At 40.9% G+C, this 25642-nt stretch overlaps 1 protein-coding gene across 1 annotated transcript in view; it reads right to left on the bottom strand.

Moving 5' to 3' along the window:
* Positions 1-3068: 3068 nt before the first annotated feature.
* hipk3a (homeodomain interacting protein kinase 3a) overlaps positions 3069-25642 on the bottom strand; it is a 53633-nt gene continuing 31059 nt past the window's right edge. The window contains 14 exon segments of the mRNA XM_088997501.1: positions 3069-4200; positions 5778-5923; positions 7228-7502; positions 7621-7782; positions 7990-8325; positions 9949-10095; positions 10675-10756; positions 10759-10828; positions 11045-11139; positions 11891-12011; positions 12133-12301; positions 12761-12945; positions 20528-20614; positions 22694-22813. Of these exon segments, the coding sequence (XP_088853627.1) occupies positions 3673-4200; positions 5778-5923; positions 7228-7502; positions 7621-7782; positions 7990-8325; positions 9949-10095; positions 10675-10756; positions 10759-10828; positions 11045-11139; positions 11891-12011; positions 12133-12301; positions 12761-12945; positions 20528-20614; positions 22694-22813 (2523 nt within the window). The 3' untranslated portion in view covers positions 3069-3672.

The following is a 25642-nucleotide window of genomic DNA, read 5'->3' as shown; positions in this document are numbered from 1 at the left end:
GCTTGGCGTGGTGGAGGTGGTGGGACAAACCCTACATCACGGATTTTTGTCTATCGCGGGTGGTCATGGTTCCCATATAAATGCAGAAAACGAGGATTTACTGTAATGCACTTTATTTTGGAGGCAAGCAATACATCATGAAGCGTCTCCAGCTGGTTCAAAATGCTGCTGCTCGCCTCTTGAGTGGCACTCGTAAGAGGAAGCACATAACTCCTAATCTGGCATTCTTTCACGAGATGCCTATACATTTTAGTTAAAGATATTTGTTTTCAAATCTTTAAATGGCCTTGCTCCTCCTTACGTCTCCAAGATCATCCACACTACACACCTTCCCAGCAGCTCAGGTCTGCTGACCAGATATTATTAGACGTGCCAAAAACTAAACTGAGGCACAGAGGGGACAGAGCCTTTTCTGTTGCTCGTGCCACTCTCGGGAATGACCTGCCAATGAACAGTCGGCAAGCCCCTTCACTGCCCATCTTTATAACCCACTTCAAAACTCACATACTCTATGGCATTTGACTCAGCATAATTCAGACTTGATAGGTTTACTGGCTGCTTTATTTCCTGTATATGATAGTTGACCATGTTAAGCACTTTGTTACAGCTTCAGCTGTTGTTCAAGTGCGATGAAAATCAAAATGTATTGTATTTGTCTCTCCAGAACCTGAAAGAGCCTCCTCCATATCCATGTTTTGACAGTGCTCATTTCTATCAAGTCTTCGTTTTTCTGTGATCAAAGAGCTGATGTAACTTATCCAAATGTTCCAGTTTTGTCTTATCTAGGCATTGAATATTCTTCTAAAAATGTGGGGTCTTGTCAACATGCAGTTTGGCAATTGTTCACGATTTATTACAATTTTAAAAATAATTGCAATAAATTGAAATTGCATTTTTTCCCATGAACGACCAACAAATTTATCCATATGTGCAATGATTATCCTTTATGTGAATAGCGACGTCTGTGCCACGAGACAAAGGCACAAAATGCATGCATATTAAATTCAAACTTGAAAAGGCACACACAGCACCACTTCCAACTGTGCAACCGCTCAGTTCTTTTAGGATTGTTAACACAGTAGCAAATTACACATAAAATACATATGACACAGGAAACAGTACAATAAATACATGAGTGACTTTGATTTGTGGGTAAAGCATTTTGGAAGAACCCCTGACAAAACATGATGCCTACCTATGGTTGGAAAAAAAAACGCATACAAGAAACCATTTCTGATCTGTTCACCTGCACACACACACACACACACACAGAAAATATTGATCTGGCATCTTACGATCCAACAGATTTTGTCATACCCACAGATACATTCAGGTGCAACAATAAAGCTTTGCATTTGTCTTAATTCAGGTCCTACACTTCTGAGTACTGAGCGGTGTTCTTGGTGAGCGCAATAAACATTCCCTGCCTTGTATTTTCTTAGGATACTTTGTACATATTGTTTTCAAACGGTTGGTGATGTCCAAGTTAGGGGTCTCCTCGAAGAAGGAAATAGTACATACATTTGCGATTTGTCTGATCTCAACGAGACCATCAGCCAGTTTGAAGAAAGGCACTAGTCGTACAGTACAAAGAGTTGTAAGTACAGCCTAATATGGAAAAAGCCATGTCACAAAACTTACAACAAAAATAAGTCAATACTACACTGGCTAAACAATCAAAGAGTTTATCCCAGCCTACATTTCAAGATGAAATACTGATGCTAAAAAGACATCCGGGCACGCTCGCACACACATACTGAACAAAAACCAGAAAAAAAGCTCAACTTTACAGCAGTTTACAAATCATGTTGAAACATTATAGCAGATATACAGAGGCACTAGCATGTAGTATAGCATTTATCGTCAAAGTAAAAGCCACTTCTAGTAACCAGAACCTCAAAGAGTGAGAATTGCAGGTTTAAATGAAATTAATGCTCTAAATTAGGAGCAGCGACCTACCGTTGCTCAAGAGCCATATTCTGACCCTTCTTGCCCCCCAACGATCGGAATCAACTGTATTGGAGTTGAGGCAGATCTCAAACAGGCAATACATGGCTCTTGAGGAAACGGAGTTCCCCACCTCTGCTCTGAATTCACAGCTACAAAGTGGCAAATAATGAGCACGTAGCAGCTTAATATCTATACATTCCAAATACAATTTGCCAGATATAGTTCAGGAAAATAAAACATCAGCCTTATTTGTAAAATAGACCTCTGAAAATATTGATTTAAATGTCCAACTACAACAGTGAGCTGGAGGTGATAGAATGATGAACATTCACTGTTTCTTAGACAAAAAGATTGCTGAACAATGTCTTTGGTGCGAATTGCCGTAAAAGACCAGCAGAACACGACATAACACAAAAATTGAAAATGTGAAAAGAATAGCACGGCTATGCACAATCCACCTTGAAGGAATGTAACAAAATTGACGGCTTTCAACAGAGTCTGCCTGGACATTAAAATAGTTACCACCGGACAGGTCAGCAAGGATATTGTAAATGACTAGATTTCAAACACTGGGACACTTTGAAAATAATTCCTCTTTTTAAGATCCACACTACACCCAAACACCTAAAAATGCAAATTGAACTAAACGGAAAAACCAATACACACATGCACACACACATGCACTCACACAGCAACCGAGAGGCTGTCTAGATTGAATTGCGGTTACAGTAAACAGTGAAAATACTGTGATGAATTAAGTACTATAGTGAGTAGAAATTGATTATCAAAATATCACATCACTCTATACACATTTTAAAAAAAACATTCAGTCCAAGCCCTAAACGTGCAGCCTGTAGCTCAAGTAAATAAAACCATACTGAATTAAGGAAACTGAAGTTACGATATTTCATCATATTAGAGAATTCTCATCCAAAAAGCCCATCAAATTCAGAGTCTGAAGGGTAAGTGCAGCAAGCGCGCATATATATATATATATATATGCGCGCTTGCATATATATACACACACACACACACACACACACACACACACACACACACACACACACACACACGCACACGCACACGCATATATATATATATATATATATACACACACACACACACACACACACACACACACACACACACACACACACACACACACACACACACACACACACACCTAAAGGAAGTGACACCATGGACACTGTTGTTAAGGCACTGGCAGATTGCGGCAGCAGCAGAAAAAAAGAAAGCCTTCAATCCTAGCATGGCTTCAACAGATCTGAGTGGTACGCACAATATTCAACACAACACAGATGAAATGAAAGGTAGCCACACAGCAAATAACCGATGAAAACATGATAGAAGTTATGTGCAAAGGACACGTGCTCTCAGTAAAGCGTTACATGATTCATCCGCAGGCAGACATGATTTTACAAGAAGTCTTTCTGAGCTCTCAAGTTGCTTCAACAATTGAACACACTCCCCAATTTACTAACCTTCAGATTCTAGACGCAGTGAATTCACCTGTCGTGCGAAAACAATTAAAAAATCATTTTATCGGCTTGCCAAAGATTTTTTCCCCTCATGATTACAAGGGTTTGTTTTGTGCTGTGCTGAAAGCTCTACTTGTCCATGCCGCAACCTCACTGCGTTTGCTGTTGGCCTTTGTGACCCATGGAGTGACCCATTGCTCCTGCTGCAACCCCACTTTTCACCTCATATGTATGAGAACTGAGGATGGTGACCGAGTTTGGTGCGACTCAGAGGGAACCCTGTGTATGTGGCTGGTGAAGCCATATATGGGTGAGGAGGAGGCAGTGGCGGGGGGAAGGCGCCCTTGAACTGGTGGGCGTGGTGAACATAGCCAGGCTGCTGATGTGGGTGGACTGTTGGTGAGGGGAGGAGCCTGCGATAGCCAGGATGCTGTGAGTGGCTGCTGATGCCCATGGTCACCTGGTGAACTATAGCACCCCCTTGGCCGTGGGAGAGGCCGTAGCTGTGCTGAAGTAGAGGAGAAGGATGAGAAGTCAACATCGGGTGTGGCGCTGTGGTCAGGGGTCCGCCGGGAGGGTAAGATAACAGGGCGTGTGTAGGGGGGCCACCTAACTTGTGCTTGGGGCTGTTGTGCGGAAGGTGGGGGAAGTTTTGTGCATGAACAGAAGGGGGGATAAAGGCGTGAGGTCGCAGTGGCGCACAGTTGCCGTTCCATTCTTTGATGCTGCGGTTTGAAACATATGGCTGCACCTAAAGCAGGAAAAATAACAACTACAAATTTAATTATAAGAAAACCTCAAATCAGTAAAAGTCTGTCAAGAAATGACTGCAATGAAACCCATCCAATACATACAATGATCAGTTTGTGAAAGTTCAGCAACAACGATATGCAACCATATGAGTTCATCTTCCGTGTATGTGCTGTTCTGCAAATCTTTTTTTCCAATGAGTTTTGACTGTATACAAATCAAAATTTAGAGTTGTGTACCTTGACTGAAGGACCATATAGTAAACAAAATTGGCAACAGTGTTGAGCTCAACTGTTGAGACGTGTAGTGAAGGTCAAGAGATGTGAGAAATTTTGTAGTGTGTAGTTGGGCTGAACACTTAAATATACAAAGTTTAATTCTCTTTTGTTGACTTGTGCATGTTAAACATCTATTTATTTCTGGTGCGTCTTTTCAGGTGCTTTCTAGTTAAGTGGAGTGGAAAATGCGGGGCGTCAACTGTTTAACACTATTTTCATTTCACCTGTCTATGGCATTTCAAATTGTTTTTTAGTGATAAGATAGCAAACTTTTTTGTATTATAGTTTGGTTTGATGTTTCAATGATTAACAAAATTGTTGGAGTGTCTTTTGATTTCTGCATCAATTTTACAGTAAAGTTCGTTGGAGAGCGACAAGCAGTTTTAAGCAAGCTTCGCATCTCGAGTGAGCAGCTCGACAGCAACGTGATAAAGCTCCCCTTTCTTCACAATGAGGGTGATAAAAGGCACAAGAAGCAACGCTTGCGTGTTCCAATATGTTTGGTTATGCTTTCATAAATTAGTGTACGTACAGTGAGACCTCAACTTACAAACTTTTTGTCTTACAAACGTCAAATTTATGAAAATTAAACCTTATAATAAGTACTATTTTCATAATACACACCCATCATGGCTGGCGGAGTGATCTTCGGCGGAAGCACACGACCGAACAACACCAGAGGTTACGTTACCAACAGTCCTTATGGAAGGTGACTCTCCTTCCATAAGCCATCAACGGCCATCAAAAAGGTAAAAAAAAATTTATTTTACAGCACAGTTTATTTCTTCAATTACAGTCGTCATGTAATGCGCCTCTCTTTCCAAATAGCAATTCCCTTTGACCTTCGACCTCCAACGCCATTCCATCAAGCCATAAATGACCATCACAAATGTAAATAAAGTGACTTTATGATACAATGCAGTGTATTTCTTTCATTACAATACAATAGCACATTTATTATACATAGAATAAGGTATGTTGTGTGTAGTTTTAAGGCTTATTTAGTTGAAAAGTATATTTTATGGAAACCGGGGAACGGATTATTCCCATTTTAATGGTTTCCTATGGGTTTCCTATTTTTGAGATACACACTTTTCACCTTACACACTCTGTCTGGGAAGCAATTAAGTTCGTAAATTGAGGTCTCACTGTACTTTCAAATGAGAATACAATTAATGGTCTTTATATGGCGCTTTCCCACCAGATTGTAGCTGGGTCTCAAGCATATTTTTCACCACTATGGAGGGTTCACTGTAATCTGTGCCACTTAGAAAGTAAAAACAAAGAAGGACAACAAGACCTGTCGAAGGCTCAATTGGTGCTGCTGCTGCAGTTTTTGCTGCCACGACATGAGAGGTCTTGATTGGAGGATGGGGATGGAGGAAGGAGTGCTCTGTTGGCCTGTAACGTTGCAGCGCCCTTTGGATCGGGACCATGACTCTGAGACTTGGAGAGAGAATAAATCAGTTAAAAAAGTGGATATAAGAGGAAAGGTTGAAATTGTCATTACAATGCAAGGAGAACTGCATTTTGCTTCTCTCCAAGAGAAGTGAATTAAATTTATTTAAAACCACTACAATTGAAGTACGATGACAGTGTCATGTACATAAAAAATATATTTGCAATTTGTCTAGATTTTGATGAATGCTACACTGATGTTTGGATCCGTCTCAAATGCGACACATTAAAAGTGAGGTAAGACAGTATGCTCACCCGCAGAAAACATATCCTGTGACTGTCGTGTCCTTGAGAGTTTTGAAAGGCGCTTATAAATGAAATGTATTATCATTATCATCATTATTATCATTATTACTACTACCACTACTATTGCCGGTCTCCAATGATCACCTTTTATGACCACAAGGGGGCGATAAGCTCCTAGTGGTTCTTTTTGGCCTGCAGGGTAGACCCCCAAAACAGAGAGAGAGAGCGAGAGAGAGAGAGAGAGAGAGAGAGAGAGAGAGAGAGAGAGAGAGAGAGAGAGAGAGAGAGAGAGAGAGAGAGAGAGAGAGAGAGAGAGAGAGAGAGAGAGAGAGAGAGAGAGAGAGAGAGAGAGACATACAGAAAGACAACACAGACAGAGCCAGAGAGCGAGACAGACAGAGACAGACAGATAGACAGAGAGAGACAGAGCGTGTGGGCAAAATGCTTGCTTAGCTGTTGTCATAGTTCAAAGCTACTTTGATTTGTGACGTCGTTTGCGTCTGCTCTGGTTGGTTGAAACCAAAACATGGGCGCGTGCGTACGTGTTCGCACTGATGCACGCAGAGCAGAGTTCAGCGGACTATTGAGTGCTGAGGCATGTTTCCCTCAAGTGGTGTCCCTACAAGCAAAACAATGAACTAAAACGGGTTCGTTCAATATTGTCAAGTAGTACACAGATTAATTGTAGCAAATTTTCCTCCACTTTCTAGAGGAACTTTGATGAAAGCCATTAACTCTACTTAGCAGTTTTTTTTGACGACGATACTAGTGCAGCGTGTTCTACATACTTGACAATAAAGATGATTCTGCTGATTCTGATTTGAAAAATCCGGAATTCCGGAAAAATTCAAAGGACTTTCATCTCTGGTTTTTGGTATTTTACAGAAAAAAAATATTGGTTACAGGTCAATTTAAGTTATCAAATCATACACTAAAATGTTCCACAGTGTTATTTTCTACAATTGTACCTTGTATTGTGTTTATTTACATTTTAAGCAGATTGCCACCAAATTACCACACCAAAATAGGGAATAGGCAAATCGAACCTGGTCTCTGGAAATGCTGCCGAGTTCCTCGAATGATGTTGTTTTGGATTCTCATGGGTGGAACCACCATTGTCCTGAGATGTCGAGGACTCCTACTCTGCACTGCAGGGGAAGGCAGTGGTGCTAATACTGCCCCAAAAGTTGGGCGGCTGTTGCGGTTGCTGTTGTCAAGGAAACAATATGGACTGTTGCCACGCGGGGACGTTGATGTATTGGATGCAGGTGACCCCTCAACAGTTTCACATCCGCTCTCGTGATCATCATCTTCAGACATACTGGAAACAGAAGAAAAACTTAGTTGGTAGAGTCAAAATCGCTGTTTTTTGAAGCTCATCGAAAATAAATCGATCAATTATTTGGACAACAACAAACCATAAATGAAAAGAAAATTACCTGTGGACTCCTTTGCAGGGTGACGCAGAGGGGCTGGAGTGCAGAGAGTTGGATGCAAATGAACTGGTGCTGAGACTGCTGTCAGGACTGCTCAGCGAACACACTCTTTCCATCGTTGCACTGGTGTTTCTACATACCTCACATACACACTGCTCTTGGCAGCTACACAGAGAACAAAACCGGTTCTCATTTTTTGAAGCCACAATTCCAGTCTATTGTGATATTTACAAGTCAATAGGCTAGGAATTCCAAAGTGGAAAGAGCAATAAATGCCTTTTATCCCACATACAAAGTTAAAATATTCCTTGTGGTGCCCTTTGTGGGAATAAGTATTTTTCTCCACCATTATGACAATTTTAAGATACCCACCTTCTTAGACAGCACAACTGCTTTTTGTCTTCCTCGACTTCTTCACCATCTGTAGCTTCACTCTGGATACTGGGTGTCGGGCTTGGTGTGTCACCCACGTGGAAGGCAACATCTCGCTGCAACTCTTTTTTTGGGCCATCCTCTTTGAGACAGACCAGCCCTTTTTTTGAATGGTCATCGTCCTCATCCGAATTTAGATGTGTCTGCTGCGGGGCTTCCAACAGTGGCGCCTCTGGCTGAGATTGAATCATTCCCAACGTGGCCTGACCAACAACAGTGGCCATTTTGGGGGATCGACAGTGGGATATATGGATGTTAACTTGCTGGGAAAGGTTCCTTTGAAAACATGGTGGAATGCAAAGATAGCTTAAGTTTCAGTTGTGATTGAAGGGAACAGCTGAGCAGCAACTGCTGGGCAATATGGAAGAGAAAAAGCCAATTTATGTCACAGTAATATATATATATATATATATATATATATATATATATATATATATATATATATATATATATATATATATATATATATACAGTAAAGTCTCGTTATATCTTTATCGTTTATATTGATAATACTGCTTATTACGACACTATTTTCATTTCCCGTGCACATTTCTAGTCTTTTATGTATAATTAGTTCAGTTTAGTACGATTCGTGGTTTTTACGATAATCCGGTTACTACGGTGCTCTTTTTCATCTCCCGCCGGCCATTTTGCTATGTTTATATCGATACACGCCATCGGTCGCGCCATCGGCCTCGCCATTGGTCGACTTCGTCACGCGAGTTTGTTACGTGACCAGCTCCCGTGTAGCAGAGCCATTTCCATTGTCAGACGCGAGCTCGTGTGTAGCAGACGAGATTGAAGTGTTTGTGTTAAAAGGTAAAAATGGGAAGCAGAAAAAGATTGATGACTTTTTTAAATTGCATACATAATACAGTAAGATGTAAGCGTTGCAGTTTTCCTGTTGTGTTATGTACATGCCCACTGTACTGTATCTGCAATCGTTTTTTGCAACAATCTTTCTTGTTTTGTCTGCTGAAGCGTGGTGATTTTGAAAATTACCATACATTCCATACCGTGTATTAAAGGACAACCGATGTCACTTTTTATTCAAATGCAAAACACCAATAAAAATGACTTCACGCCAAGACTTCAAGCAAGTCTTGCATTGCTTGTGAATCCAAACAATGGCTTCAGATTCGGATAATATGCTTTCTTGTTACACATCCAGTTATGAATATGATTCAAATACACTGTAGAGGAAAGCACTGAAGAGGAACGCATACATGTTTGCAATCGATTAAAGAATTATATGTGCCATTTTGAGGCAACATTCAGGGAACATCTCTCACCCCCCAAAAAAAGAGGCACAAAATGGCGAGCTCATGGCCAGCTCCGTTTCTTATATGGCGCTTGGATGCCCTCTTTTGGCGGCTTTTGTTAATGCAGCTCGGCGCAGGACGGATATATCGACAGTATGGTTATATCGACATTTTTTCTAACTCCCGAGAATATCGATATAACGAGACTACTGTGTGTGTGTGTATATATATATATATATATATATATATATATATATATATATATATATATATTCTCTATATTCTATATATTCTCACTTAATCTCGAAGAGATTTAGAGCAGATTTGTATCAAATGAAAAAAAAAAAAAACGCAAAAAAGCCAACAGACCTTATGTATCACACATGGTGTGAAAAACACTTCCTTCATATCACTTCCTTATTTTTCATTCCGATTGCCACCTGGTGGCAGCTAAGTGGAAATACCAGAGCAAATGCAGGCTTCTGATTGTCAAATCAAGCTGCCTCTGTCATGATTATTATTTGCAGTTGGCATATTATTTGCTGAAAGGCAGCAAGTGACGTGAGACATAAGTGGCATACTAGAAACGGTTCTACCATATTGCCCAGCCCTATACAAATTGAAAGAAAGCACTTACTTGTTGTGGTGCAGCCTGTTTCTTTTATGAGCAGATTGGGGCCAAACAACATGTGCGATGCCAATGTTGAGAGGCTGATGTGCAGAGACTGCTGGCATGTGATTGGTCAGGAGCGGCTGTTGCATCAACGTACTATAACGTACTTTCCTGCGTGAGACCAAAATGGAGAAACCCCAAGAGGAGACATAATATTTTTGAGCCATGTATATACTGCTGGAATTTACCAAATGCAAACTAGTAAATAGTTGCAACCCATAATAATCTCTCTGTTGCTTATTACTTTCCTTTCATTTCCGAAAAGTTGAAATGCATGGAAGGAGACTATCACATTGTATCCCACCATTCATACACCAAAACAAATTGTTGAAATATTGTTTGTAAAAGAAATTCTGGATAAATCATCCATAATTAAAAAAAAAAAAAAATCAGAGTTGATGATAATTTACACTGCGGCAGAACGCTGAATGCCTTCTTACCAGTGGACACATGGAAAACTTAACAGAAAACTCTGGATTATCTGACCAACAAAGCCTACAACTAGTTCACAACAGAGGGAAATCCTGCCTTGCACAATTTGTTGATGAGTAAGGATGCGTCAGCAGTTATCTTCCTGGGGATCATCGAAACGAAGGCATTTCACCATTTAAAGGAAAAATATTGTCTTTATAAGAAAATTAAAATTTGCATCGTTTGATTGTATCTGCATTAGAGAAACTTGCAACTAACCCCCACTCGCTGATTCTTGGGGCGCAGATTGTGCTGTCATTGCTTATGGAAGATGTGGGCGGTGGGACAGGGCGAGTCGGGGCACACCGACTGCAGTCATTTGTGGCCAAGCTGTTGGCACCAGGAGCTGTTGACCCCTGTTAGACCAGGCGGACTGCAAGATAGGAGTAATCACATTAGACAGCTGATGTATGATATATAATGCAGCAACTACAGACCTGCTTGATGTTGGGTAGGAAACTCACCCCTATACCCCACCCTGCACCCTCCAAAAAATAAACAGGCAAACAAAAACCACCACCAGCAGATTGTTGACTGTTGAATGTATGATATTTATAAGAGAGAAGTTCCCGTATCGTTCGTGCCTTACCTGTGTTATTACACTAGGCCTCACGTGGAGGGCCTGAAGAGGAGCTGCCATTGGTACCATGGGAACTGAGTACCGAACTGTTTGGTTAAGGTTACCTTAAAATGTGCACAAAGAAGGGAGAAAAAAAATTACAGTAAATAACATTTTTATTTCTAAATGTTCTCCTTTTATCAAATTCAACACTTTCTTGATAAATTGTTAATACTGTATTTGTTTTAAACAGTAAGGATCAATAACACAGAATATAGGATGACAAAGTAGTGGGTGTCTTAATTGCCCTTGTTACTGTTACTGTGTGTGTATTCTATGACGTCTGCCTGCAGTTGCACAAAAACAATATGTGAGAATTGGAAACTAACAGGATACATTGTTATTCGTCTTGGTTTCTACCACACTTTTGATACAAAATGTCAGATAAATCATCGAAACATTCTTTTTTGACTAAGCATGCAATTATGTGCTTGTGATGTGCTCTTCAAGTTATTTATTTGTGCTGCTTTATTTGCATCACTTGTTCATGTGTACAGGAAACATTGGTCTAATTCATAGTCTTGGAGTAAAAAAAAGAAAAGAAAAAAAGACCACGTACTTTTTTGGAACTTACATTGGTCTGCTTAGAATTGTATTGAACAAAAGCAGTGTGGAAAAACAGCATGAGGTTGCTGCTTTTTTACTTTTGGTGTTCAAAAATCATGTTGCAGTGCATTATTCACATGTCGGGATACATTTTGTAGGTGTTAACTGAGTTGAGCAATAGTCCATATAGAGAATAACAATTACCATGACAATTCTGTTCACAATAAGATGTAATTATGACATTGTCCTTCAGTTTGAGGATGTCTATACCTTGAATGTTGGGTGGACAAAGAAGAATGGGTGGGAAGGCGTCGCTGCATCCAAACGGACCATTTCTTGTTGTTAGAGCAAGCCCAGGATGCAACATTGAAGGACCTGATTGCGTAACAGGCTGCATTGCCACCAGCAAAAGAGAATACAGTCAACTAGTGTTGGTCGGGCGTACTCCGATAGCCGAAAAAAATGATAGCCACAGACAACAGACATATTACAAAAAAAATAAAATAAAATACCTGAGTAGGAACTGGTATATTGTTGTAACCCAGTGGGAGGCCCGAGGAAGTCGAAGTGGGACCAACATGTGGTCTTGTAAAATGAACTGTGTTCTGGTTCAACGCATCAAAAATGGGATTGTTTGGACGGCCATGGCACATATCCATGATGCGAAAAGATGACTGCACACTGAAGAAAACAACAGAGTAGTAGTGAGATGAAGCCTCTCATCAACACCCCCTCCCCCAAATCTACTCATGAGATTAATTTGTCTACATTTTATTCATTTTGGTTACACATGCCAATGATTTGCATGACCTCAGGGATAAAAATGAAATTAATGGGATTTACAACTAATCTGAAACAACTCTGACTGCTACTTATTTGTGACTGAACTGCCCATCGATATATTCTGCATTTTTGTTTTTCGACATTCCCCACGAATCTCTTCATCATGTGCAATGTTTCTACTCTTTTCCCACTCTGATGCAACCTTTTGCTAATTTGAATCATGAATTAGTTAAATCAACTTCGATTAGAGCAATGCTTTTAAGAATAGTACATTGGGAACAATAGAATAATATCTTTAGGATGATGTGCAAATTTGGAACAAATGACACTATTTCAGAGTCGCTATCAATGGCTTACTGGTTACTATGTGGGTGGTCCAGAAGATGAGTCATGGTGAGGAAAGGGTGAGTGAGGACATTGCAAGGAACAGTTCTGTCCTCTGCATCTATCAGCAGCATGCTCTTCAGCAAGGAGACAAACACTTTCCTGTCGGTTTTATCTGCCTCTATGTCACTGTTGTCCGGACTCAACACAAAGTTCACCTGAAAGGAAAAATATAGGGAAACATTCAAGGAAAAATACGGAAAACAATCACTGTACTAAAAATTCAGTGCAATACGGCTGAGTGGTAAATCCTCATACCAATGCCCATGATGATGAATAATCAAGAATACAAATATATTTTTGAGTTATGTTCTCCACGTAAGGATTGTGACACAAATAAAGGTTATCTAATGTAAGATAATATAAGAGCGTATAAATAGATTAGATTAGCCTTTATTATACTCACAGTGGATAAATTAACATTCCACAGCAGCAAAGTTATGAAAGGAAGAGGAAAGGTAAAGAAGTACAAAAACAAAATACAGGAGCTGTTGTAAAGGCAGCCACTCTCGTGGCGCCAAGATGAGATGGGATAAAATAAAATAATCTCTATTAGTCTAACAAGAAAAACACTAAACAGAAAAAGACTGGAGCGCCTTGTAAAGCGGGCCAGTTCTGTCGTGGGCTGCTCGCTGGACTCTCTGGAGGAGGTGGGCAACAGACGGACGCTAGCTAAACTAAAAGCTATGATGGAAAGCCCCTCCCACCCCCTCCTGCCCACCCTGACAGCACTGGGTAGCTCCTTTAGTCAGAGACTATTACACCCGCGCTGCAAGAAGGAGAGGTACCGCCGCTCGTTCCTACCGACTGCTGTCAGGCTTCACAATTCTCAATGATCACATGTGAAAAAAGAAGAAAAAAATGGACACTTGTAAATATGGGTTGTTGCAATATATCAAAATGCATTTCTTGATTCTGCACTATGTACAGTTTTTCTTATGGAACGGTTTTGCACATTTACATCTGCACAGTATACAGTTGACACTTTATTTTGTTATGCTTAGAATATCTTGTTTTCTATCCTTTCACCCCCACCCCATCCCTTTTCAATTGCTGCTGTGGACTGCAAATTTCCCCATTGTGGGACGAATAAAGGTATTCTGATTCTGAACAGAGAAATACCCAATTCACAGCAGCAAAGTTATGCAGGGTAAAGGGAAAAGAATGTAGAAGAACAAGATATAGGAGCAGCTGTAAAAGTGCCACTCTCGCAGCACCATCTTGAAGTTATTTGAATCTTTTAATTAAATCTTCAGTTATAAAACCTTATACAGTACAGTAATTAACATTTTATCAATTGGCTCTACAAAAGCATGCTAGATACACAATCCATGAACCCAATGAGAAAATTACATGCCGCATGTAATTATTTAAATTACATGCATTCATGCAGTACGGCAAAGGATCGGACATATCGATATATTTTCTGACTCACAAGAATATCGATATAACGAGACTTTACTGTATATTCTGACATTGTGTTGAAAAGTGGCCGCGTGAGCGTGTTGGCATGTGCGTGGCTTTCACTGAAAAACATTACTAAATATTTTACTTTTATGCATCTCTCAATAAAGGTTCCTGACCCCTGCCTTATATTATGTATAATAAATGAGCTATTGTATTGTAATTAAATAAGCTATTGTATTGGAATTAAATGAATAAATGTACTACAGTGGGGCCTTGGCTTACGAACTTAATTGGTTCCCAGACAGAGTGTGTAAGGTGAAAAGTGTGCAGCCCAAAAATGTATTTCCCATAAGAAACCTTTAACCCAGGGGTCGGGAACCTATGGCTCGTGAGCCATATATGGCTCATTTGATGATTGCATATGGCTCGCCGATAAAACTAAATACATATTGTTGTTTTTTTCGCCGTTCATTTCCCGTTGGGGCTGCAGTTGGCGGAAAGCGCAATTTTGATTGGATGACACTCACCTAGAATGGCCGAAAGCACCATTTTGATTGGATGATAGCGGCCGTCATGTTGAAACAGGTAAACGCCCCTTTAAATGAGCCCAACTAGTACACTTCAGCGTGAATGCACCGGAGCATTAGATGAGAGAAAATGTTCCGATTCTAATTTGCAATGAAACAATACCATCGATGAAACAGTCGAATGTCAGTGACATTTTAACAAGCCCCATGTTAACGTTAGCATCAACATACTTCTGCGAGAAGTAGATTGCAGATAGCAAGTGTGGAAGCTTATGAGCAGTGTGCAGGCTAGCTAGCAGTAACTTCGCCTCTGGATCGGCAAATTGAATTTCATTCCGATCGTTTGCCTGGATTTTTACCAATCACGAGGAACGGAAAACCATTCATGTTAACGGTGAGTACTATCACAAAGTTATTTTAAATAATACTTTCTGATATTTTGTTGAAAAGTGGCCGCGCGTTTGTATGTGCGCGCGTGCGTGTGGCTCTCACTGAAAAAACATTTCTAAATATTTTACTTTTATGGCTCTCTTAGTCAAAAAGGTTCCCGACCCCTGCTTTAAAATGAGAATAATCTGTTCCCAGGTGTCCATAAAATAAAATTTTCAACTAAATAAGCCTTAAAACTACACACATCATACCTTATTCTATTTATAATAAATGTGCTATTGATGAAAAGGTTTCTTCAGCCGTTATCTGTACAATTGTGAAGGTTTCGGACGTTTCGCCTCCTATAGATTATACCCGGGAGAGGCCACGCCATGTATCTATGGCCTGCCAAAAATACAAAAAGAAGGGTTCCCCCTCAGACCCATTGTTTGTAGCATTGACTCCTCTACATACAATGTAGCCAAATATTTAAAAACTATTTTAGCTCCGTTGGTTGGTAACACAGAATATCACGTAGAGAACACCACAGGGTTTGTAGAGAGGATCAAAGACCTCATATTGGAACCTGAGGAAACTTTGGCATCATACGATGTGACTTCTCTCTTTACATCTGTCCCAACCCCAGCAGCAGTCTCAGTGGTGAGGACGAGGCTGCTGGCGGATATTTCTCTGCATGAAAGAACCAAACTTAAACCGGATCACATCTGCCAATTATTAGAAATCTGCCTTAATACTACGTATTTTCAATTTCGGGAAAAAATTTATAAACAAATTCATGGTTGTGCTATGGGCTCACCAGTTTCACCCATAGTGGCTAATCTTTACATGGAAGAGATGGAGAAACAGGCCCTCACATCCTTCCCAGGGACAAAACCTAGACACTGGTTTAGATATGTGGACGATACTTTTGTCATAGTTAAGAAACAAGAAATTCAATCCTCATCACCTCAACTCTGTAGACTTCAACATTAAATTTACTCGTGAGGACATTCAAGAGAACCAACTAGCCTTCTTGGATTGTAAAGTAATTATAAAAGAGGTCAGAGCGCTAAAAACACAAGTCTTTAGGAAGGCTACGCACACTGACCAATACTTACTTTTTGACTCTAACCACCCTTTACAACACAAACTAGGAGTTATCAGAACCCTCCAGCATAGGGCTAAACTAATACCAACTAGCACTGAAGGTAGAGAAAAGGAGTCAAAATATATCAGGAGGGCACTCACTAACTGACTAACAAATGTCAGAGAGAAAGAATAGGGAATGAAACCAATAATTCTCAAGATACAAAAAGGAGAGGAGTAGCAGTATCGTACATTGCAGGAGTTTCTGAAAAATTACAAAGAGTCCTTTGGCAACATAAAATTCCTACTTATTTCAAACCGATAAACACGTTAAGGCAAAAATTAGTGCATCCAAAAGATGGGCTACCAAATGAAAAACAAAGTAATGTAGTTTATTCCATACATTGTAAGAATGAAAATTGTAAAGAGCAGTACATTGGGGAGACTCAACAAATTCTCAAAAAAAGACTTTATCAACATCGCAGGGATAATATAAGTGGACCTCAATCGGCAGTACATTTGCACCTAAAAGCTAGCAACCACTCATTTGACGACAATGAGGTTAAAATCTTAGCGAAAGAACATAGATGGTTTGAAAGGGGGGTAAAAGAAGCGATTCTCATAAAACAACAAAATCCTTCATTAAACCGGTCTGGTGGAGTGAGGTTCAATTTGGATCGTTCATACAATAGCCTGCTTAGGCAAAACAGGTTAGGCAACTTTCGTAATGCTGATGAGGGTCGTTATGCTGATGAGGTGATACCGGTGGGAGTGGGGGTAATAGGCTAGTCGTTAGTCAGGAATGTAGGAACAATCAGTGGGGCCACAGGGAGGGGTCCTCTGCCCCCCCAACTTGAGAGTAGGGACCTATCATAGCTGTGTCCGGCGCCACCATGTCTGGACATTAGGGATATATAAATAGGGCCGATACGACCAGTCAGACTTTAGTTCGCTGACGAAGCCTCTTGGATAGGAGGCGAAACGTCCGAAACCTTCACATTTGTACAGATGCTGAAGAAACCTTCTCATCTCATATATATATATATATATAATGTATATATACCTGGTTAATGTGATTCATGCTCCTGCACCTCAGCGCACAGCCTCTGCACGTCAGGGCTGTATGACAGGACTGTAAGCTGTCGTCTGTCAGGCGTGAGCGATGTCTGTTTTTAAGCGACCGAATCTGCCCACGTATCATTAAACGTTCTGTTTTCTTCAGACACTTTTCTTTTCTTAGATTTATCCATAGTTGGCCGACCTGGGGGTTGAAAAGTTCAAGAAATCGTGCGCAATTTGGCGGTTGTGTACGGGTATACGTCCACTGTCGATGGTTGTGACGTATATTATGAGCGAAAAAAAAAATGGAATACGTTTTATTTTGTATTATTTATAATCACCATAATCTTCAAATTTAGAATTACATTTTATAAATGAACGAACTAAAATAATATACATTGAACTAAATACTCATTATTTATTTTCTAAAGCCGCAGGGAGCCGCAGCAGGGGGTGAAAGAGCCACATGCGGCTCCGGAGCCGCGGGTTGCCGACGCCTGGTCAGAACAATAGTAACAATCAGTAGAGCTGCAGGGAGTAGTCCTCTGCTCCCCAAACCTGAGAGCAAGGACCTATCACAGCAGAGTCTGGCACCGCCATGTCTGGACAGTAGGGATATATATATATAGGGCCTAAACTACCAGTAAGACTTTAGTTTGCTGACGAAGTTACTTGGAAGCGAAACGTCCGACACCTTCAAAGAAGTACAGATGACGGCTGAAGAAACCTTTTCATCGATAGACCACTCCTGTACGACTGAGAGCTTACACAGATGTAAATGTGCTATTGTATTGTAAAGACAGAAATACACTGCACTATATAATAAAGTCACTTAATTGACATTTGCGATTGTCGTTGATGGCTCTTAATTGACACCTGTTGCTTTCTGACTTGTAAGTCTTACGAAACTGAGGCATCACATTATCATTCATCATGTTGATGATTCTCATAGCCACAGTCTTTTCTGGATGGAACTGTTCAATAAAAGCCTGCACATCACAAATTCATTCATGCTGCTTTCAAGGATCAAAGGGTAACATCATGCCAAGCCTTTTCTATCAGCGGAACACAATGATACTGTCACGTTCCGAACGTGACAGGGATGGCTGACTCATCGGAACGTTAATAAAAGAGGTTGGATCCCTAATCAGGCGAAAGAGATGTAGGTGCTGGCAGAGATTTTATTACAACAAAAGGCACGAGTCCGATGATTCCACGGACTCGGAATGACGCGGAATGACAAAAGAAGGCGGGCAGGGGCGATCCGTCCTGCCTATCAAGCTAGGCAAAATAAAATGGCACGCGGGATGAAAAAAAAACTCCCGATCCCAGAAACCTACAAACTTACGCGATTGCGGCTAACAATCACCTCGGGCGAAGCAAACTCTTGTGCTGGCAAGTCCAAGACACTGGCGAAGGCGCGAGGCGTCGTAATCATGTCACTGGTGAGGTGACAGCGACTCGTTGAAATTTCCCAGTATCGGTGATCAGGGGATTGATATCAGCTGGTGAAGGTCGGGAGCAGCGGCCCCGCCCGAGCTGTCAACTCGCACGTGACAAGGTCGGTGTCATTAGTCACGTGAAAGCATCGAGTAAATAATGCCTTTGTCTTAAGCTTTGTTGGTTTGGATGGTGGCAATGGTAGACTTAACATATCGGTACCGGGCTCTATTTCTAGAATGGTAGTAGAAAGTTACTGTCAGGGAAGTGACACACAAGGTGGGAAATGTGTCAGGATGAGATTCACATGAAAGCCGCGGTGCGCACCTGTGACGCTACAAACGCACACCTCGTTCGTGTTTTTCAATGATCTTCTCCTTGACTGTAATTTTGTTTTGTGTCTTCTTCGGCTGAACACGAGCCTGTGGTGGGGTATGTTTCGGTCCCATAACAGCAAAAGTATCGTTGAAGACGATCGACGTGTGCACTCATAGAAAGGGGGTGTGGAAAGGTAGGCCGGCTGGGGCGCTGTTCGGTCGTGTGCTTTGGTGTTCTTCCGCCGAAGATTACTCACTCCGCCAGCCATGGTGGGGGGGGGGGGTGTATCGCGAAAAGTAGTGCTTAATCCAAGGTTTAATTTTCATAAATTTGACGTTCGTAAACCGAAAAGTTCGTAAGGAAAGGTGTTCGTAAACCGAGGCCCCACTGTATAAAATAAAGTCGTTTTATTTACCTTTGTGATGGTCGTTGACGTAGTTGCTTCTTGATGACATCCGAGTGAAGTTGCCGTGCTTTCTTGGTGATAATACCCTCACTCACTGTCCCCTGCTACCTGCTTTTGTTTAATCCAAATCAACAGAAGTTTTTCAACCTCTTCTTCTTCCTCCTTAGCCACACGTAGCAATGGTCGACTTAGTGTACTGGTACTTGGACGCCAAGTCACACAAACGCACACCTCGTTCGTGTTTTTCGATGATCTCCTTCTTCTGCTGGACCATAATTTTCTTTTGTGTCGCCTTCGCCTTAACACTAGCCTGTGGTGGGGTATGTATTTTTTTATCACGTGCGCCTCCCCCGCCTCCACCACCGGCTCTCAATTCTTTACACGGGGCATTTATACGGGTCGCGGTCACCTCGCTAGTGCCGGATGATTGACTTATCTCACATCTCTACCGTACCCTGGACTCTTCCTTCGGTGCGCGAGTCTACCCGGTCCGAGGTGTTCTCCCCCACGTCCCGTAAATTTATTTCATCTTCTGGGATTGCGTACTTTTGCACCCCTGTGTGCCATTTGCTTTTTGGCGTAGTAGGCAGGTCGGACCACTCCCTGTCTTCCTATTCTCTGAGTTTTATTATTTATTTTGTTTGTGAATAAACATCCCACTTGGATAGTCCGTCTCTGTCGCCTGCTTTGGGATCCCAAACATTCCACTATGTTCCGACGTGTCAGCTGCCTTCAGACACATTTTTCGGTCCCATAATAGCAAAAGTACTCTACGCGATAACAAACCACGTCTGGTCTGCACTTAAAGGAAGGGGTGTGGAAAACTAGTCCGCCAGCCACCGTGGCGCTGTTCGACCGTGTGTTTTGGTGTTCATATCCGCCAAAAACTAGTCCGCCAGCCACCGTGGCGCTGTGTGGTTTGGTTTGTCTGCCAATAACTAGTTTGTTAGCTTTTTGTGAGGCGAAACATTCGTGAGCTAAAGTGTTCCTAAGCCGAGGTATCACTGTATAATGTACATTAGTTTGTGATTCAGATATTTTTAGGCCAGCAGAGAAAGCCTTGCAGGCCCTGACGGTCCACCACTCCATAATTCTATTATACATGTGGACCTGTCTGTGAAAACTTACGTGTGCAATGTCATCCAGACAGCTGAAGATATATTTTCGGGCTTCTTTGGATTTCAGTCCTGTCTCTTTCTCATGCTCTTCTGTTGTCTGCAGGAGAAAAAAAACACACAGAAAATTTAAAACGAACAAAAAAAAATTGAAAATGAATAGATATCAAATCGTCAGTCATAGGGTGGGGGTTTTCCTGATATTAAAATATACAGGGTGATCCCAAAAATATTTTGCAGACCTTTTTTTACAAAATGTAGAGACACAATACATCAGACATGTCCAAAGTTCAGCCCAGGGGCCAAATGCTGCCCATGGTCCATTTTCATCCATCCCGCAGTTTCCGTTATAAAATCAATAAAGTCTGGCCCACATGTAGAATTAATACATTGGGCAGTAACGCAGTTACCTGCGTGTGCTAAGTGCTGCCATCTCGAGGCTCAATTAGAATTGCAAATTTCTATATGAGTAATTGACTGAAACACTCACAACTACAATTTCTTCTTTTCCTTTCGGCTTTTCCCTTCAAGGGGTCGCCACAGCGAATCAGACAATTTAGTGTGCTCAATCAGCCTGCCGTACATGTTTTTGCAACATGGGAGGAAACCGTAGGACTGAGAGAAAACCCACACAAGCCTGAGAACAACATGCAAACTCTACACAAGGAGATGGGGGTGGGATTGAACCCAAGACCTCTGCACTTGGAGGTGGATGCGCTAACCGCTGGACCACGTACGAGATTTTATATTTCCTTTTATGTTTTCAGGTTGAGCCATGCCATTAAACAAACAAGAAATGCATGGTGGCCTGCAATTCTGATTGTCGACACTGTGTCAGCTCTATTAAGTTGAATCAGTCAATTCAGGTGAATGAACTCGCATACAGTAAAGTCTCGATATTCTCGGGAGTTAGAAAAAATGTCGATATAACCGTACTGTCGATATATTTGTCCTGCGCCGAACTGCATTAACAAAAGCCGCCAAAAGAGGGCATCCAAGCGCCATATAAGAAACGGAGCTGGCCATGAGCTCGCCATTTTGTGCCTCTTTTTTTTTGGGTGAGAGATGTTCCCCGAATGTTGCCTCAAAATGGCACATATAATTCTTTAATCGATTGCCAACATGTATGCTTTCCTCTTCAGTGCTTTCCTCCACAGTGTATTTGAATCATATTCATAACTGGATGTGTAACAAGGAAGCATATTATCCGAATCCGAAGCCATTGTTTGGATTCACAAGCAATGCAAGACTTGCTTGAAGTCTTGGCGTGACGTCATTTTTATTGTTGTTTTGCATTTGAATAAAAAGTGACATCGGTTGTCCTTTAATACACAGTATGGAATGCATGGTAATTTTCAAAATCACGCTTCAGCAGACAAAACAAGAAACATTGTTGCAAAAAACGATTGCATTCATATACAGTACAGTGGGCATGTACATAACACAACAGGGAAACTGCAACGCTTACATCTTACTGTATTATATATGCAATTTAAAAGTATACATCAATCTTCTTCTGCTTCCCATTTTTACCTTTTAACACAAATACTTCAATCTCGTCTGCTACACACGAGCGAGCGTCTGAAAATGGAAATGGCTCTGCTACACGGTAGCTGGTCACGTAACAAACTCACGTGACCAAGTCGACCAATGGCGAGGCCGATGGCGCGACCGATGGCGTGTATCGATATAAACATAGCAAAATGGCCGACGGGAGATGAAAAAGAGCACCGTAGTAACCGGATTATCGTAAAAACAACGAATCGTACTAAACAGAACTAATTATACATAAAAAGAGCAATAGAAATGTGCACGGGAAATGAAAATAGTGTCTTAATAAGCAGTATTATCAATATAAACGATATCGTTATAACAAGACTTTACTGTATTTCAATATACCCATATTTTTGTCCGTATTGTAACAAATATCCTTTCTGTCAAAACGTGTGTTCCTTTTCTTGACCTTGTTAAATATGCGGCCTATATGTGGGTGTTTCTTCCTTCCTTTGCACTCCCCTCTTTAGCTCATTAAACAGGTTTTCGTTGGGGTTGAGTTCTGGGGGCTGAGACAGCAATGGGGTGAGAATGATTCTGGTGAAACAATTTTCAGTGTACTTCTGCACTGTCCGAAAAAAAGAAACAAGATGGATTATGTATATTTTGATTCATGTGCATGTACCTTAAGTCTCCAGGAGGGGTAAGGAGATTCTGACTCTTTACAGAAGAAACGGGATGTCTTGGTGCCCTTATTAAGCAGGAGGTCCGGAGGTAGGCCTTGGGTCTGGGAGATGTAGCGGATCTGAACAAGTCAAGAAAGAAAATAAAGATTTATAAATCAGGACTCTTAAAGAGCAAAATGTAACTCCAAGTGTTTCCTTTATATTTTTGGACAGTTATACTATGTAACCAGATTAGTTTTGGCTGAAGCAGGGTGCGGGGGGTTATCTACATGTATTTAACCCTTTGCAGATGATTGTGCCAAATTCGGTACACTAAAGATAAATGCTTATAGATAGAGAAAATGAAAGGTAGCAGTTGAAATGCCGATTGGAACTGATGCGGCACAAGTTACATGTCCCTTTCAAACAGGTTATGTGCAGCTATACATTTACAGCGTCAATGACATAATCTCCTTGATATGCAACACAACGTGCTCTCCTCCATCTTCAAAGCGACTTCTATTTTTCAACATGGATAAAATATCACGTATATGTTGTAACTATTTTATGAGCTATTCAGAACAGGTTTACCTTGATACTGAAATGTATAAAGTAACGGTAACTTGTTTATTATATTATTTATTTTATTACAAATAAGGAGCGTCTCGAACTCGGAACATGTGACATGCTGACTATTTTCATGACGACATTGTTGATCCTGACTTGCTCCGCGATGCGAATAATTGTAAGTGAATGGTGGTTTTCCACTAATAGCTGTACCTCATAGCTTTGCATTCTCAATGTGATCATTGAAATGGAGGTCCATACTTTTTCCCCTAAAATACCCATGTATATCCTTGCAGATCCTGATGTGAATGAAATAGATGACCATGTTGATGAAGACATTTTGGCATCCGACACAGTCGTCGTGACTGTTGCATTGATGAACTTCCATCACCGTTCAAATACTTTCAAATCATTTTCGATGAAAAAATTATGGATATTATTGAACAGTCGAACCTCTCTGCAATGCAAAATGACATAAATCAGCCCCCGTGTCTCACCATAGAAGAGCTTGAGAAGTGGCTGGGATTTATATATTTTTTCTCAATCTCAAAATTACCAAACACTCGGATGCATTGTGCTCAAAAGCTATCGCCACTAACTGATTATGCTGCAGAATGTATGTCAAGGGATCACTTAGAAATTATAAAAAGGAACTTGCATGTAGCAGACAACACAAAACAAGGAACTCGAGGAAGCCCAAATTATGATCCCTTGCACAAAGTAAGGCCAATAATAAATGACCTGCAACAGAAGTTTCAAGAATTACCCAAATCACAGCGGTTGTCAATTAATGAACAAATTGTACCCTATGAAGGTAGAAGGTCATGAAGGTCAAGTCCCATCTCAAAACCTAATGATTTAAAATGGCATTTTCTGTGTAGCTCTCTCTCTTGTTTCGATTTGTAATTGTATTTTATTTATTGCATTCTATTTATGATTGTATTTTATTTATTATAGTAACTATGCTTTCTGTGACTGTAAAGTGTCCTTGAGAGCTTTGAAAAGGTGCTTAAGATGTAATGTATTATTATTTATATTATTATTATGTTATTTTCATAAATTATTATTATCATAAATTATTATTATTATTATTATTATTATTATTATTATTATTATAGAAGTAGTAGTGTGTAACTCCAGCCCCTACCGTAGCGCCCTATAATGTGGTGTGCCTTATATTTGGAAAACCTCTATACATTTCTATTTAAGGTGCACATTATAGTCCGACCCGCCTCAACCATAACAGGATGGCGTGCTCTCTTAAAGTTGGGGAAAGGTTTCTGTCTGAATTAAAATGTGATCAGAATGGAGCAGGAGACTGAGAGGCAGAACTCTAAATGGATTTAAGGTGCACATTATAGTCCGACCCGCCTCAACTCTCGAGGACTTGCACACTGCAAGAATCCAAACTAGGGCGCGGAAAATCCCACTGGACCCTCCGCACCCTGCCCACCACCTTTTCCAGCTACTCCCCTCAGGCAGGCGCTACCGATCCATGCACACCAAATCCAGCAGACATTTAAACAGCTTCTTCCCCCAAGCCATTAACTCTTTGAACTCTTTCAACAGTAGCCAAAATGGAACTGTATAGTGCCACTTAGCAGTTTTTTTGACAACGATACTAGTGCAGCGTGTTCTACCGGAAACAAATTCCTTGTGTGTCCTACATACTTGTCAATAAAGATGATTCTGATTCTGATTCTGATTATTATTATTATTATTATTATTAATTATTACATCAGGGTGAAGAAGGACTTGAGCCGAAAGGAGAAGCTGGGGAATTTTGTGGTCAATCCATGTTCCTATCCTTACTTAAGGTCACAGGTTTCCTCCATAAAGTGTTTTGATTCTGCATGAAAGACAGTTTGAGCAACTCTGTCTTCTGGGACTCACTTAAGAGCTGAGCTGATACTCTTCAGCATTGAGAAAGGCCATATTAGATGACTCCAGCCCCTTGTTTAAGCCTCTTCTTCTTCTTTTCCTTTCGGCTTTTCCCTTCAGGGGCCGCCACAGCGAATCAGTGTCCTCCATCTAACCCGGTTTTGTGCATCCTCTTCTCTCACACCAGCTACCTTCATGTCCTCTTTGACAACATCCATAAACCTCCTCATCGGTCTTCCTCTCGGTCTCCTGCCTGGCAGTTCAAGATTCAGCATCCTTCTCAAGATATAGTCGCTCTCTCTCCTCTGGACAACTCCAAACCATCTCAGTCTGGTCTCTCTGACTTTGGATTGGATTGGATTTGCCTTTATTAGTCTCGATGTGGAGAAATTTACATTTCACAGCAGCAAAGTTATGAAAGAAATGAAAGTAGAAAAAGCAAAACACAGGAGCTGCTGGAAAGGCAGCCACATTTGCGGCGCCGTCTTGAAGTCAAAAGAACAAAAAAAAACTAAATAACA

The sequence above is a fragment of the Hippocampus bargibanti genome, linkage group LG05 (genome assembly GCF_051943395.1).
Source record: "Hippocampus bargibanti isolate YZ-2025 linkage group LG05, ASM5194339v1, whole genome shotgun sequence".
NCBI classification, from domain to species: Eukaryota; Metazoa; Chordata; class Actinopteri; order Syngnathiformes; family Syngnathidae; genus Hippocampus; species Hippocampus bargibanti.
This window is presented reverse-complemented; position numbering and strand designations above follow the sequence as displayed.